At 27.0% G+C, this 17,100-nt stretch overlaps 1 protein-coding gene across 1 annotated transcript; it reads right to left on the bottom strand.

Annotated features, from left to right (window-relative positions):
* Positions 1-2,082: 2,082 nt before the first annotated feature.
* On the bottom strand, positions 2,083-16,440 carry LOC108550063 (transcription factor rough). The gene is made up of 4 exons (XM_017903663.1): positions 16,222-16,440; positions 14,424-14,685; positions 7,359-7,593; positions 2,083-2,299 (listed from the first exon to the last, which is right to left on the bottom strand). The coding sequence occupies exons 1-4, from the start codon at positions 16,438-16,440 to the stop codon at positions 2,083-2,085; spliced, it is 933 nt and encodes a 310-aa protein (XP_017759152.1).
* Between the last annotated feature and the right edge of the window lie 660 nt (positions 16,441-17,100).

Genomic DNA, 17,100 nt, shown 5'->3' with positions numbered 1-17,100 from the left:
ATGATATTTGTATTAAGAACAAAACAAAACATGTTTTTCTCTTTATAATAGCATTTTTCTTTTCTTATTGTATACTATTTTTAAACGATTAAAGATCAAGATAAAGCTAAATTTAAAATGAACTTCGAGAAGAACCTGTATAGCTTTCGCTTTTCGAAAACGTTGGCCTCCTAAATAGGAAGGTGTACTTTAAAGTTGATAATTACAGTGTTGAATAATACTTAATAAAATATTATAACATTGGTCTAAATTTTTAAGTTTCAGTCAATTTAGAATTAGACTACGTTTACTACAACGTTTATTGTCACGGTATCAAGATAGAAAATTGCCATATGATTCAGTCTATGGCGTCTTATTTTCTATACTGTGAATTTCATTTCTAACATCAAAGCTTCAACTCTTCCTTTTAGAATATTTAATTTTTAAATTATTGTAGACTCATGTTTTAAATAAAATAAATAAACTTGCGTTTATTTTATTTTATTTCTAATTTGAGGTTTGTCACTGTCCCTTTTATTATTTTCATTCTTTGTTCTCCTAGAATTTTGCATTATTTGGAACATACATATGTTTTATTAACTAGTTACATGCTGAATTTCAAGATTTTGTAATTTGCAAGGAATTATTTAAAATTTTTCTTTATATAATTTTTTCTATTGTGTTATAATTATACTAAAGACCAAATTCATTAATTGAAGAATAAACTCGCTATGTTGAAGGGCTATTTTGTTTTAGAAGTAAGAACAGAGTATATTTCTGTGAAAAGAAAATGAAAATCACTGTGCAAAGATAGTTCGTTTATCACTTTATAAACTGTAAAAAACGTCATCCTTGAGTTTGCATATATTTTTCGAACATATTACATATGCAAGCTTCGTTTGTAGGCTTAAAACATCATCGCATTAGGTATTAATTACACACTTTCAATTTCATTAAGTGAGTATAGGTAGATGCACAGTCTAAGCAGAGGTAGCCGTTGATGACTCACAGTAGACGTCGACCTGTGTCAAAATAAGGATATATCGATAAATTGCCCACACAAATACGAAGTTATCGTGTGTCACGCCTTAACATTATTTTTGAGTTCACTGGTAAGAGAACCTGTGTAATACATAGAACAGGCTTATGCTAGTACAAAAGTGGATGTTATTCTCAATGATATTTACATTGATGTAAAATAATTAAAAAAATTTCTTGTTTTATTTTTTATTTATCTTTTACTTTTATTACAAGTTGTAGCACGAGTGCAGAGTTGGAAAGAAGGTCCTTAGAGGGAATATTAATCTGATTGATCATAATATAATAAAACTATTTTCTTTCACACTATCACAAAAATGGAATATACGAACTTTGCTATTGGTCAAAAGTGTTACATCTACTACTGGAGAATATATGAAAAATATTCGACTTTTTGGATTGCTGAAGATGATGTAATATTTTAATAAAGAGTAAATATTGTCTACATTAGTACTGTTTATTGTTACAAATTACAATTACATTTTGAATTATAATTTAATAATATGTAGCAGTATATGCAGCCAGTATATAAAAAGTTAATATTTCAAAGTGCATTTCAACGCATTTAGGGACTACTTGAATCAATATATTGCTTAAATATAAGTAAATATATTTATATTTGTTATATTGTTTATATTATACACGTTTTATTATCATATATTTACTTATATTTCAATTGCTTAATAAGGTCATATAATTGTTATTTAAAAGACTATAACAGTTGTAGAATTTTTTATTTTTCAGAATCCTTTTTTTTTAAACATATATCGTTATATGTTTATCATTAACCTTTTTACACTGGATTCCAATTATTTATAACGTAATATATCTATTTTAATACTGAATTTTTATAAAATAATACATTTATTCTTACAACTGCTATGGTTTTATATATAGTATAAATTATTTAATGTAAATAGCCTTTGTACTAGAATTCATAATAAAACAAATATAAATATAATACAACAACTTCTGTTTGAAACTTAATACATAATGCGAATTTATTTTTGCTAACATTGTTACTAAGCTTGTAGCAAAATTATTGCAAAATCAGTTTTCAAAATTTTAAACAGAAAACAATACATTTGATGCACTGTCTAATATTTCACTTTCACCGTTGTTACATTGTGGTTGTTTCAAGAAAGTTCCAGTAATAGGACTCATCGAAGTACAGGAATGATTGGCAGCAGATCCAAATGTCTTTTTATAAAAGCAGAATTCACAAAATCCGTTTCTGCCATAAATTGGTAAATTTATCATTCCGCTGGAAATTGCAAAATTCCTGTAACATGTAACATATTAAAAATAATTACTTATTTACATTTATAGTATTATGATATGATTATTATTATTATAGATTATGTAACAATAACTGTTATACAGTCATTTCATTATATGTAATACAAACATCATTTTTTGTAAAAAAAAATCGTTATATATATGTAATATTTTTAAACGTTGATTCTATTAAAATCATGTATATATTTTAAATGGTAGAATTTACTGTATATATATGCATATATATATAGTCGTGTTCAATTAACTGACGTATACTTGCATTTGTTATATACCATTTATTTGAGGAAATAAGTGTTCTGGAAATTGTAGATCATTTTTCATAGATATATTTATTCTTTTGATACGTCAGACGAATGTGACAAATGTCAAATATGAATGAAATAGAGAATGTTTTGTATATACTAATACTATTTCTGGTAAAATGTCTTCGGCCAAATGCAATAATGCTTAATCTTTTCATTATTTTCTCGATAATAAACAAAAGTTTAAATTATTTTTTTGTTTTTTTTTACATATTAGACTTATGCTTATGTTGTTGTATTTTATACTTATGTTATTGTATTTTACACCTAAAAAATTACAGAAATTTTATACGTAACTTATATAATTAAAAAATATTGAAATACGTTTATATTTATTACCATTTTTATTGTAAGACATTTATTTAAAATAATTTCACAATTATAAAATAAAAAATGTGCAGTATCATGTGCAGAAATTTTTACATGTTATCTTCGTCACTTCCTGAACTTGTTCACTCGACTTGTTTGTTTCGTATTAACGATGATTCAACTACAAATGAATCATCGAAAATGTGTATATAACTGATTTCTAGTGTAAATAAATAAAACTATTGTTAAAGTTTAAATTTATATGTATACACTTATTATATTTTGTATTTAGAAATTACAAGATGTAATTTCAGAAATTGTTAACAATACATTGTTTATCTCACTCGCTCTTCCTGCTTCTCTTAAAATATTCGATCATAAATAAATTTTTATAATAATAATAAAAATGAATTATTTTAATAAGAATAATAATATAATAAATGGCATATTTTATATATGTTACAAAATGTATTATACCGTATTTCGAATAGTTTAGAGTTAAGTAGTTTGTGTAATTACATATTAAGTTGCACTCATCACTCTTAGGCATCGATATAATAGTACCCACTTTAATGTCTGTTACTATCTGTTACTATCATTTATCAATTTCTTAGAAATGGAGAGGTGACTGTCTAATGTTGGAATGGCCAATTTCAATGTGTATAGTTGTTACCTTATATTTTCTAATAAGGTAATAAATAGTGAATATTCTGTGGTTCCTGAAAGAGTACAATTGAAGAAAGTAATATAGTCAAATCATAAATTGAAACCTTAAATTAACTAGATGATCCTGAAAAAGTTCCTTATTGTAGTTGATACATATTACCTATTTCTGTTTGTAACTATCTGAATTAATGTATATTTTACATATTTTATTGGTGCTATCATTTTATGCGACTATCTACAATCTCACCATACCACTAAAAAAACAACTGTATATTACTTAACCTTTGAAAAATTGAATAACAAAGAAAATCTAATAAATGATTCTTTAACTAGTGATATAGAGACAGTGCCACCGATCACCCTCCGTTGGTATATCTATATGATCTACCGATTAGTCCCTATTGTGACAATAGATGTCGATATTGTTCCTGTAACTACCCTAATTGAGACGTCTGTTACGTGCATATATATGGGAAATGAAAACAAGAGTGTGAAAATGAGTTGTAACAGCATAGATTAGTGGCATAATACCACTGGCATTGCCTTTGAGTTAACTAGCGAGCAAACCACTCTCGTATAACTGTGTATCTTACAATTAGTGCTTGATCACAATAGGGTGGTATGTGAATATCGTGCGCTACACGCGGAATAATCCTACATAAGGCTATTCATTGCGAGCATTTATATCACTGGAAATCATCTCGGTTTCTTTTGAAGTACGGTCGGCTCGTTTCCCCATCATCTTTCCCCTATAATTCCCTGCTCTCTGCTATTGAAAATTGTAGTATTATTCGGTATTACGCCTAATTCTATAACAAGTGCATACATTTGATAAGATCATATTAAACACAGAATGAAGATATTTGCACAGTTATACCAAAGGATTTTCTACACCACTTGTATCGCTCTAATTCGATCGTATGGGCGTTCTCACATAAATTATTATCATTTCAAGGAACATAAACATCATTTAGGCTTTTGAACCTAATGCAAACGTGAAATTATTATGTGACTGTGATCTTCCCTATGAACAATTGGAGATGGAGTACTTGTGGTGGTGTATACGAATTTTTATGAATCCTCTTATACGGTAATGGTTGTTCTTATAGATTATGTATTTTTGTAAACAGACTTATATAATAAAGAAAGTATTAATCTCTTTAGTTTGAAAATTGTGTTTTTTCCAAACTTCAACAAGTAGAGATTTTTTTACTGAATTATGTTATAAGTTTTTTAATACTAAATTTTTAACTTTCTCCAAGTAACTTAATTACAAGGTTATGTATTATTTTCTTCTGATTCTTATAAGTAAAGTATCATGATACTGATGATAGATCATTTCAATTATTTTCATTATTACTAACTGGATCCCAATATTTTTGTCATAAATATCATTTCAAAGAACTTAAAAAATGATAATAGTTAATTTTCCCATGTTTTCGGTAACATAATTTATGTATGTAACAAAAATAAAATGTCATCATGTTGAAAGACCTTAGGTATCTTATCATTTACGATAAAACAATTTTTCATTAAATTCTAGCAACAAAAATAACATGTTTTGGTCATCTTCTTTAACATGTGTAAGTAAACAATTAACCTTAACGTTTTTAATTTCTTTCTTTAATCTCGTCCTGGATGAATAAGGAGACAGTGTAATTGATAAATGTCAGTTTATTACAAGGACGATCAATAATTTGGGAATGGACGATGACTATCTGGACGTGCGTTGTTTATGTAATATTGTTCGAGCTCCTGCGAAAAATTCTGTTTATGAAAACAGTGAAAGAACGAAGAGAAGTATTAGGATAAACAGAGATGGACAGTAAAGCAGAATAGATAAAGAGTGTATGAAAAAATATTCAGTACTATACCGTGCACAGGTAGGATTATTCTTATTTTGAGATTTTTGATGTTGATATAATAAAAAAATAAGTTACGGTGGCATTTTTTTATCTTATGTTAAATAGTTATTGCTGTGTTTATCTACGCCTATTTACGCCAATACGTTATCTAATCCGTGTTTAGCAACTTTTTCCCGGAACTTGTGTTAGTTTTCTATACATTTTTCATAAATAAATATTTTCAGTATATTGGGAATATCGTAAAGGGATTATGAATATGTCAGAAAACTCAGAATGATAAAATGATATTTGTGTAGTAAATATCAATGAATAAATTGTATATTTTTAACAGAAAAATATTTATGAATGATTTGTAATTTTCGGATATAGAAATCTGTTACCATTCAGAAAACAGAGAAATTATAATCTGTTATAAAATTTTATTAGACTACTGGTTAATAACTAATTTAAGTGTTTTATATTTATCAACATGCTACACTGTACACATAAGTGTAAACACTAATATCCTATAAGATAATCACACAATTGTTTATTAATACTTACGATTATTTGATGTATGAATTTAAAAAAAAATTTTTTTAAATTTATGAGTAAATTTATTGAGAACAAGTATTTGTCTTATAAAAAAAAAATTTACTCAACCGTTGTTTCGAGTAAATATACATGTAAAAAATAAAATCTATTAAAATAATATCTAGTATATATCACAAATAAGAAACTAAACAAAATACATTTTATTTACCTATTTTTGTCCAGCAGGTACCTCTTTATAAGTATAATTAATTTCAAATAACCACCATATTATATCTAAATACTTCATAAAATGTAACATAAAATCTAATAAAGCATAATATTTAATATAACTTGTTTACTATGTTATAACAGAAGACAAAACGCAGAACTTAGAAAATGCTTGGTCAACTACTTTCATTCAAAACTTACAACAGACATTATTGGTAACAATAGTAATAATCTTAACAAAATTAAACGCGAAAGCAATTAAAGTTTACGACATTATATGTATGTCTTTAATCAAAATTGTAATTTGAATATTTACTGTATTTTTAATTACGATAATTTTTATGAAGTGAAATTTAACCTCTTAACCGGGGAATTTGCTTGCCGTAAGTGCACTCTGCATGTGCTACGGAGAACTAACGAAGACGTAATCTCCCATACCTGTAGTAGATGCAAAATGTCATAACTTGCACTTTACATTAAACTATAGAGAATTTAAAAATAAATATTTTTCTTCAATGAATTAAATATAAATGGATTTTACTGAACAGTATTATTATTATGAACTGAAATACAAATAACGCGAATTTACATGAAAAAAATACTACTAGTACTCATACTGTGCAATAAGCAGTTCTGTACCACACATAAGATAAATTTAACATTTTGACATATTTTTTGATAACAATTTCCGACAGTTATCTATATGTTACTAGTTGACCACAAATAAACCGTGACAACTATAGCAATATCCGATAAGTGTTGGAAGTCAGAAAGATGTTTAAACTACGGAAATTCATTAGATTAGGAAATATATATTTATAAAAAAATAAATGGCGCAATAAAATTTAAATTGATTTACATAGTCGTTGAAGTTTTGTGATGAGTTAAGCATTTTCCAATGAGAACTTAACTCGTCATTCCCGATTAAAGGATTACAATCAAAATGCCTTTTCATTAGCCATTAAAGACGAATCTAATAAGTGGCAGAGTCAGTGGGAAATATGTCATATCTGCAGATACTGGAATATCTAAATTTAGATAAGAAATGAAATTCTGTTATATCTGTGAAGTCTCATATGTCAATATGTTATTCGTTATTTATATTTTCTAGTGGACTTTTAATTAAATACATTATTTAATACATAGTACACGTAATTACCGATAATATTGATCAAGCTGTGCCTTCTCTATTCTTTTGTCTTTGGCGCGTCGATTTTGAAACCAAATTTTGATCTGCGTTTCTGTAAGGTGTAAGGATGTAGCAAGTTCAAATCTTCGTCCTCTAGAAATATATTCCCCTCTACGATATTCAACTTCCAATCTTAACGTTTGTTCACCGCTGAAAGTTGTTCTTTGTCTTCGTGGTCGTCCTTCTTTTCTTCTTTTGCGAGCTACTGTTCAATATAAACAAGAGAATTTTTAAAATAATAATTTAAAATAAAATTTTTTAAATTTAGAATAATAAAATCTAATAATGTATATTGAAGTGCATGATTTTTTGTTGCATTCGGAGCAAAGATTTTGAAAACCCAAGGTTACTTTTCCAATTACGAATCGGACTGAAAATAATCCGAATAAAATAAAAATAAAATAATCACGGCTGGTATGGTCTTTTTTCGAGATTTCTGAATTCTCTTAATTCGATTTCAAAAGATTTCGTGGGTCATGGTTTTCTTATGGGTTGGGAGAATTTTGAGTGAAGTAATTGGAAAATTGTACACAAATAATTTAGATATTTATAAAAATCCATATTAATGTGAAGGATAAAACAAGATACGATTAAATAAGATAATTAAGATAAGATAAGATTAAATTTCAAACTATATAGTGACTTGCAGTTGGGATTGTAGAATGACCGAATCACAGAGGATTATAACTAGAAATATCTAAATCAAATAGTACTAAAAATTTGATACACTGATTAAAAATAGAAACTATACATCAATTGAAATAAACCTCCACAAAATTTTCTTTTGTCTACTATTTCTGATCGGTGTAGTGACAGTAATAATTTAATAATACATTTGTATTAATTTAAAAGTAATAAATGTCCATGTATAATCATAATTAATAAGTGAGAAACAGAGTATGTGAATGTTGTTTTGATAATAAAAAAAAAAGTGGATATTTCGTGGCATTCATTTTTTCTCCGTAGTTTTCACATATTGAGTTGGTCTCGAAATCCTATAGTTAGATTTTATTTATAATTTACAATTTTACTTGGAAATTTTTATAAATTACAAGTAGTTGAAAAAAATATACATTTCAATCGAACTATCAAAATAAAAGTTATAAAAAACCGTAATACGAAAATAATAATTGTAATAGTAAATTACAATTAATAGTAATAAAAAATAGTATAAATTAATAGTAAATTACATATTAATAATAATATTAGAAAACTTAATTTTGGCGATAAATATATTTTGTGTTAAAGCTTATTTTAGGCACTGAATTTTATACGAGTGCCAAAGGATTAAATTTGAAAGTAGAGACAGCTTTTCCAGTCATTTTGGAAATATTGGTAATTTGCACAGATTTTTATTAAACAATTTGAAAGGAAAAAACGAATGAATCTCAAAAATCAGATATTAAAATATTAAAGAAAATTCTAATAAAGAATAAAAAAATAAAAAATTTTATAGCAGTAGGATGAATAGGCACATTCTTCATTCAAAGTGTGATAACTTGGGAAAAAAAATCGTACATCGACTTTTAGAGAGTCGTTGTAAAGAAGAGGTTTTTCCCTTTAAACTCATTGTAAAATGAATCACAAAAAAATTGATTAGGTTCCGCGAAATTGTTTGAATCTGAAAAATTTTTGAAGAAGAGTGCCATATTCATTTTCTTACGTCTTCAAAAAAATTGAATTCAGTGTCAAAAAATAGAGGTTTCGTACTAAAAAATGAGCAAAGGTACACCTCTGTACATTTTTTTTTTTTTTTTGTTGTAATTTCTGTAACTTTTCTTTTATATAATATGTAATAAATTTTATAATAAATTTAATGTATAATAAAATTTTATATACTATACATATATATAATTGGAGCATATATTGTTATAAATATCTGTATAAAAATAGGAAAGATCAAATCAATCAGACAAGTAATTTTTATTGGGTAAATTCGAGAAACCGTATATTATGGTCTGAAATAATGATCATAAATAATATTCGCAAAAAATTGCAGATTTTATTACATCCTCTAGGATTTAGAGTCATAAGTTTTTAAATGATGGCTGTATGTAGTACTTTGTATTTAACAAATTTTTAATTTCGGAAATTCATAACTTTAGACTTCTTTTTTAACTCAAAATTTGTGAATTCAAATGTTATCCTTGAACAAGAATTTAAATTAGATATTTTTGTTTGTTGTCATATTTTGATTAATTTTATTTATTGAGTTTCGATAACTTCAAAATCTTCCGAATATTACAAAGTTCCCAATTCGAATTTCAACAGTTCCAAAATTATGTTTCACCTATCCTCTGCATTTAATTTATCATAATTGAGACAATTATCACAATTATCAAAATTGATATTAAAAGAATATCTATGTATACCCGTCGAAACTGACTTTTACTTGCTTCATTTTCTTTCGAAAAATCTTTAGAACTTATTTTATAAATATTCCTAAATCTACAGTATATGCTTATTCTTTATATTATAAGTTAATTTACGAACTTTGATATTAAAATTATGTCTTATAAATTAACAACAAAATTGACTTTTATTTGACCATTCTTTCTCTTCAAAAATATCTAGAAATTATTCTACAAATATTACCTATATCTACGTAAACTGTATGCACATTTCTTTACAGTACAATGTAATTTAGAAGTTAGATTAAAATTACATCGCATATGTAAACAACAAAAACGACTTTTCCTTTACCTATCGTATCTTATAAAATATCTAGAAGTTATTCTACAAATATTCCCCATATTCTATAGTGTATGCGTATCTCTTTACAGTACAAGATAATTTAGGCTTATCGATATTAAAATTACCTCGTATATGTAAAACAAAAACGACTTTTGCTTTACCTATCGTATGTTATAAAATATCTAGAAGTTATTCTACAAATATTCCCCATATTCTATAGTGTATGCGTATCTCTTTACAGTACAAGATAATTTAGGCTTATCGATATTAAAATTACCTCGTATATGTAAAACAAAAACGACTTTTCCTTTACCTATCGTATCTTATAAAATACCTAGAAATTATTCTACAAATATCCCTCATATCTATAGTACATTCACACTTCCTTACATTGCAAGAAAATTTACGAACGATATACGAGACATGGAATTCACGAAGCTTTCAAAATCTTAGTTTATTGTACTTCGGTATTTTCACGGATTATTGTATTTCCACTTTTTGTCTTTTTCTCTTTCTTTTTTTGTTTTCCATTTAACACGCTAGTGAATCCCGACCGCCTTGCCGTGACAACGGCTTAAGGGGCAGGCGAGTAACACTGGGTTTGCAGAAATATAGCAAGGTATATTTCACATTGAAATGCGGCCAACTGCGTCCAGTAATCTCATCACAACATCGGTACGAGGTGGCGAAGCGGAATAAATCCATTCAAATGTGTGCGTATACCTGTATTGTGTTATATTGTACATGTTTGCTGTAATAACACTTATCAATGAAAAGCTTTAGGAACTGAATAAAATGTTAAAATATATATTAGCGGCAAATTATCACAGAGTTTTAAGGATTTTAAGTAATATGTGTAAAACTGAAAAAGAGAAAACTTTTGATTAATATTCACCGAGTTTCCGATAATATGTAACGAATTTTAGCATTCGACATGTATGTATGCATGTATGATGTATGTGTACGTATTGGTCAGTAAGATTTCGTAATTCGTCGTTTAAATGCAATTTGTGAAAGTCGAATTGAATTTTTAAATTTGACTTGCTTAATAATCTTCATGGGTTGCTAAATACGTGAATATATGAATATAATTTAGAAAATGGTATGCACAGATAATTTTTAAAATAACTTAGAAGTAGAGTACGAAAATATTACTTTTCTAATCTTCGGACGTTTATACAGTAAATTAAATTAAGTATCTTTCAATTTGTTTTCCGTTTTTAAGAGATTGTAGACAATTGAATACGAATTTATGATGATGATATAGATGATATGAATAACCAGAAAAATTTGTAACTAGAATTCAAAAATAATGTTTCGTTAATCAGTAGATGTTGCTTATATAGAAAAAATTGAATCAAATCCTTAAATTCGATTTGCTTTTTACATTTAGGAAAATTAAATAATTGAATACGAATTTGGTGCTAGTATAAGTATACAAATAGAAAAATTTGTAAATGAAATTTGGGAATAATACTGCTTCAGTTTTCAGATATCTTCAGTTTATAAAAAGGCCAGAAACGTTTTTCGTTTTTAAGAAATATTAAACAGTTGTAATTTTTATAAATAATAAAAGAAAGGAATAAGAAAATTGCGAGGCATTCAAATAATTTTTATACAAATCGAATTAAGTACTTAAATCGGATTTGTTTTATACTTTTAAGGAACATTAAATGGAATACGAATTTATAAACGACATAAATAGTAAGCAAAATTTTATGAATTGAAATTGAAACCAAATGTTTTTATCTTCATGAATTATAATTTATCTTCAAATGCTGATTTTTATACTTCACATCACTTTATTATTACATTATTCTGCAGGAAATACATTAAGTATAATACAATAAAATATCCTCGATAGGAACGGTAGAAAAGTATTTTTCAAATAGTCAATTTTAGGGGATATATTTTTGTTTCAGATGATGCAATAATGGTATTTTAAAATTTCTATAATTGTTGTAATAGTTAAATACTGCTTTTAAAATGGTGGATATAATTGAAAATAATCATTGAATTCTCTTTTGACAAAATAAAATGAAAAATAAATCTGTTTATTCAAATATTACTGATTTATTTATTTATATTTATCTCGATATAAATTTGGGAACCAAAGGAAAAACTATTATTACGTTATCAATCAAATCGTTCTTTGTGTGCTGTATATGATTTTATAATATACTACATTTACATTCTAGGTATTTTTATATAAATATAAATACGCGAAATGCTTTTAAACAAATGTAAATAGAATTTTATATTTTTAAATAGACATTTAGAAATTAGATATTAATTAGTTAATCAGATTTTAATTATTATTATAAACTAGAAATTAGACATTTCTAGTCTGTTAAATAATACTGAAGTCGTCCTTTTGTAAATACAAAGTGTCATTAAACCTAAAATGTAATCCAAAAATAGCTAATTTTAGGTGGAAAAATCTTTTAGATTTGTTATTAGTAAATATGTAAATATATACATATATGCAGGCGTGTACGTGTGACGTATTTTATGTGTAACAATTTAGAAAACATGTTTGCTTTAGGAAAAATTTGTTAAGTGCCGCAAATAATTGAGGTACGTGTATATAAAATATTGTTGAAACTTCGAAGCTTATTTTTTAATTTAAGGTTAAACCATAATTCAATTATATATATTTTTTAAATGAATATAAGTAAATAAGTACTTTAGCGAATTATAATGGTATAAAAGTACGCAAATACCAAGGTAAAGAATCGTTTACTTCCAAATAAAACATTTAACTATTTATAAATTAAAAGTTTATACAAATTAGAATATTACATAATGGTAAACACAGAATAAAATTTTTTATAGAATATAGAAAACATGGAAATTAGGATATATGAATTAAAATTACAATTACAAACAATTAGAAATTACAAAAATGAAAAATATATCCACTTAAATCTATTTAATAAATTTGGGTAACCGAAAAATATTAAAATTAAATTCTAATTGAAACGCAATAAAATTGTTCATATTAAAATAAGCGAATAATATGTTATTTTCCATAAATATTTATTATTCGAATAGAGAATTAAAAAGTTTCGAATTTCGACATTTGATTAAACCGAAATTCTAAACAAAAATAAGAACGCAATATATTTTTTAAATGGTAATAGTAATAATAACATTCCCCAAATAATCCTGAGATATTCAAATTATTATCTTAAACTAAATTATTATCTCTTGTCTCAATCTGAATTGTTATTACAAAAATTTTTGGTGTATTTGAGATAACTTTTGAGATTTTTGATTTGAGATCAATCTTTGTAACATAACATCGAGTGTACGATAAAAGAAAGCTTAGTGAGTATAATAAAATCTAAAAAATATTTTCAATGTAAAATACGACAGTTTATTTCTAATATTTGTCAAAGATATTTAAGGCATCCCTTTTTCATTTAGAAGAAGTCATAATTAAGCAAAAGAAGAATAAAAATATTTCAGTATACAATTTATAATATAACAATATGCATTTTTCATGCTTGGATATTGTATACTAGAAATTATTGCATTTTTTTTATAAAGAATATTAATTTTAGAGTCTATTTCGGTGAATTAAATTTTTAGTATCCTGTATACATGCAATATTTGTTAAATTAACATAATGTATGTGTATTAAATTTTCATTTACATTGAAAACGATTATGTTCCTAATTATAGATAGTCAAGTAATTTCACAGTATAAGTTTCATATTGACACTGCTTATTTATTACTACCATGTAGTTCATATTTATAAAATTAGAACTACTATAGATAACTACTATATGGTTCTAATTTTATTTAATATCTTATTTATGTCTATTAATTTTTCTATATCATTCCAATTTCCTGTTTCAACAAAGTTGCAAACTACGTTAGATACTGAAATTCCATCGAATAATTGTTATAAAAAGATACTTAAATACCTTTCAAAGATCTTACCACGAAATTTTAGAAAAAGCTATAAAACATAAACGCCATTAAGTAAGCAATTATTTTGAAAAAATGGTTCGATATAATCCTTTTCTGATTGATCCATCATTAATGATTAATGTCGTTAACATCGTTAATCCCGAATTAACCGGTTCATCGATTAAATTTAATTATAGAATACAGCATAATAATATAAATTGCAGAATATTATTAATATCAATCAGTTAATATTAATCTATATCCATAATTGTTATTCAAGATACACATAACACCGATACCAGTTTAAAATCACGCACGTAATACAATTTCAAATAAATTTCGGCGATAATTAAATCTACCAATCGCGATGATAATTTCCATTCGACATATTATATCAATTAGAAGAGCAGAGTAATACTCACAAAAAGCTGAGAATCCTTGCAAATGGTGCTCTGAGCTTGGGAAATATGGTAAATTATGCAAATGTGGCGGAAGCGCAGACGGATACGTGACTTGTGACAAAAATACAGGGTGATTAGTCGGTCCAGACTGAAGCTCGTGGAGCAATGGCAATCTCAAATTAAAGAAATTCGAATTCTTCTCTTTCTCATTCGTTAAGGCATTTGTTTCGTTGGTATTCTGTTTTCCGCCTCGCCCCGAGGATTTCTCTTTTATGCCCATTACCTGTACAAAAGATCGTCCTATTAAATATCATTAAATGATCACAACATAATATATTATACTCTGATACAATTTAATTTCTTTAATAAACCATTTAAACAAGACAAGAATTGGATCTATCAACAACACTTCGAAGGATTCAGTATATTATTCTTAGTCCAAAAACTTACGCGAGATAATTAAGAATATTATTAAATGGTAATGAAATATACTTTATCATTAATCCTTGTGTATATGTATAATATTCGTTAAAATTGTTATACACAGTTATGTCTAAAATAAAATAAGACGATTGCAGCATATTAATTAATTTAACACTGCTTTTATATTAAAATTATTGGAAGAATATGATGTTAGTTTAAGAGATGATTCTTGTATCTGGTGAATTTTTTGTTGGATTTATCAATAACTTGTTTGAGGATTTAGAATTAAAGTCTTATATTATGAGATAATCATAGATACTTGATAGTAAATAAGTTTAATTATATTATTTATATTCTTGTATCTTTTGAAGTTATTAGAAGTAATGAAAATAGTTGAAAATGACAAGAATAAAGTGACAACAAAATGACAACACAAAGTTAAAGAATAACAACATTGAGGAAAGACATAGTCCAATAATCCTTGAGTTTAACCCTTGTGATGTTTATGTCGAGTATATTCGTCATAAGAAGGCGACAACTTTTTGTTCAATGGTTCTTGCTTTTGCTATTTCAAGTATAATATAAATATAAAATAATAGAAGCGAAATTAAAACATATTCGTAATTTTAACGCATTTTAAAATAATACTCGGTCATTTAATACAAATGTACTTTTAATTCCAAATATTAATTTTTAAATCATATTAACGAGTCTATAAGCAATAAAACTATAAATTTCCCCCAAAAATAACTGGCAATATTTTTTATTTTGTTGTAATTCCTTTCAATTTTGCAGCACTTTATTTTCGTCGAGTATACTCGTCGTTGCTTAAAAATAATTAAGCACACAAGTATAGACCTTCAAAATGAAATGAAAACCTAAAGGGTTAATGACTTTTCTCTTATAGAGAGCTAGATCTATCAATACCAATTTTAAAGATTTAGCAAACTGCTTTTAACTCAAAGGCTTACATCATGAAATAACTATAAACAACTGACAATAATCAAGTCTAAATGTATCAGTAATACTTATACATATCTCAAGTCATAATAAATTAAGAATAATTAAAAATAGCCGTCTTTAATCGCTTTTACTACAATGAGTCTAACTCGACGCGAATTTTTCATGCCAAAACCCATAAAGATGAATCACACTTGCGTTAGACTAAAATTATATTTAACGTATGTTAACATGTGCAAAAATTTGTTTAAATTCTACAAGTTTTTATAATTTTAAAGGGAACCGTTCAAACAAGGGATGAAATGAAATAAGACAATCGAAGAACAATAAAGTCAACTATTTTTACATAAAGAATGTCATAAGAATAAGCAATATTAAAGAAATAAAGAGTAGAGTTAAAACTAAGTTTCTACGCGTTAGAAAAGCTATTTCTTACTTGCGTAACTTCATCGTTCGAAGAATTGCACGAATTGTCCGCATCTAACGTGTTCCTATTATACAGAAGAATATTCGAAGAAAAATCGAAACTTGATTTCGGTTTGGACCTTTCCTCGTCATCGTTATCGGTACCATCCACCTTCTTCGCCTCGAGATGTCCATAAATCCGCGCAAAAAATTGTCGTGGAGATGATGGTCCTTCCGCTTTCGTCGACATTTAGCTCTAATCGAATCTGCCGTTGGCCAATAATAGAAGAAAATTGCATAAAATCAAGCAAAACATATTACACGATGATCATCTTAACTCCCTGCATCGAATATCTCATCTTATCCTCCTGTCTCATCAAGCAGGACGTTAAATTTCCCATTGCACGCAACTCTGTCCTCGTAGATAGGGTCTTAGTAACTCAACGTTTGCAACGATCCGAACACTCGATCCTTCTCGACGTCACTTTAAATCTTCCTATCCTAGGTGCAGCGAACGGTTTCGTCAAATTCGCGTACTCGCACATCTATGTCCGACGGTGTCAGGGTCGACGTTGCGTCGAAAGTTAGCCAGAGGTGTACGCTGTTGGTACTTAGGCCAATATCTTGGATGCACGTGTGTTCACATGCAAATACCATTCACGTAACGAATCAAATTCTTAGAACACTTTTCCTCGAAGGACACTCGAGTGGACTGAATACCTCGAAGATGAGCACCGAATGACTCCTGTGCGAGGTTGCACGCGTATCTGAGTCAGTTTGGCTCCAACCTCCATTCTCTCGCTTCATGGTTAACATGAAAATAGAGAGAAGGGATGTTCCCGCGCTCCCTACCCCGTTCAACGTTCCCCACTATGCGTGGTGTACCACCCCCATCCCTTCGGTTCCAGAT

The sequence above is a fragment of the Eufriesea mexicana genome, unplaced genomic scaffold (genome assembly GCF_001483705.2).
Source record: "Eufriesea mexicana isolate 0111107269 unplaced genomic scaffold, ASM148370v2 scaffold2467, whole genome shotgun sequence".
NCBI lineage: Eukaryota > Metazoa > Arthropoda > Insecta > Hymenoptera > Apidae > Eufriesea > Eufriesea mexicana.
Note: the sequence above shows the minus strand (reverse complement) of the source record. Positions and strands in the feature narration are given on the sequence as shown.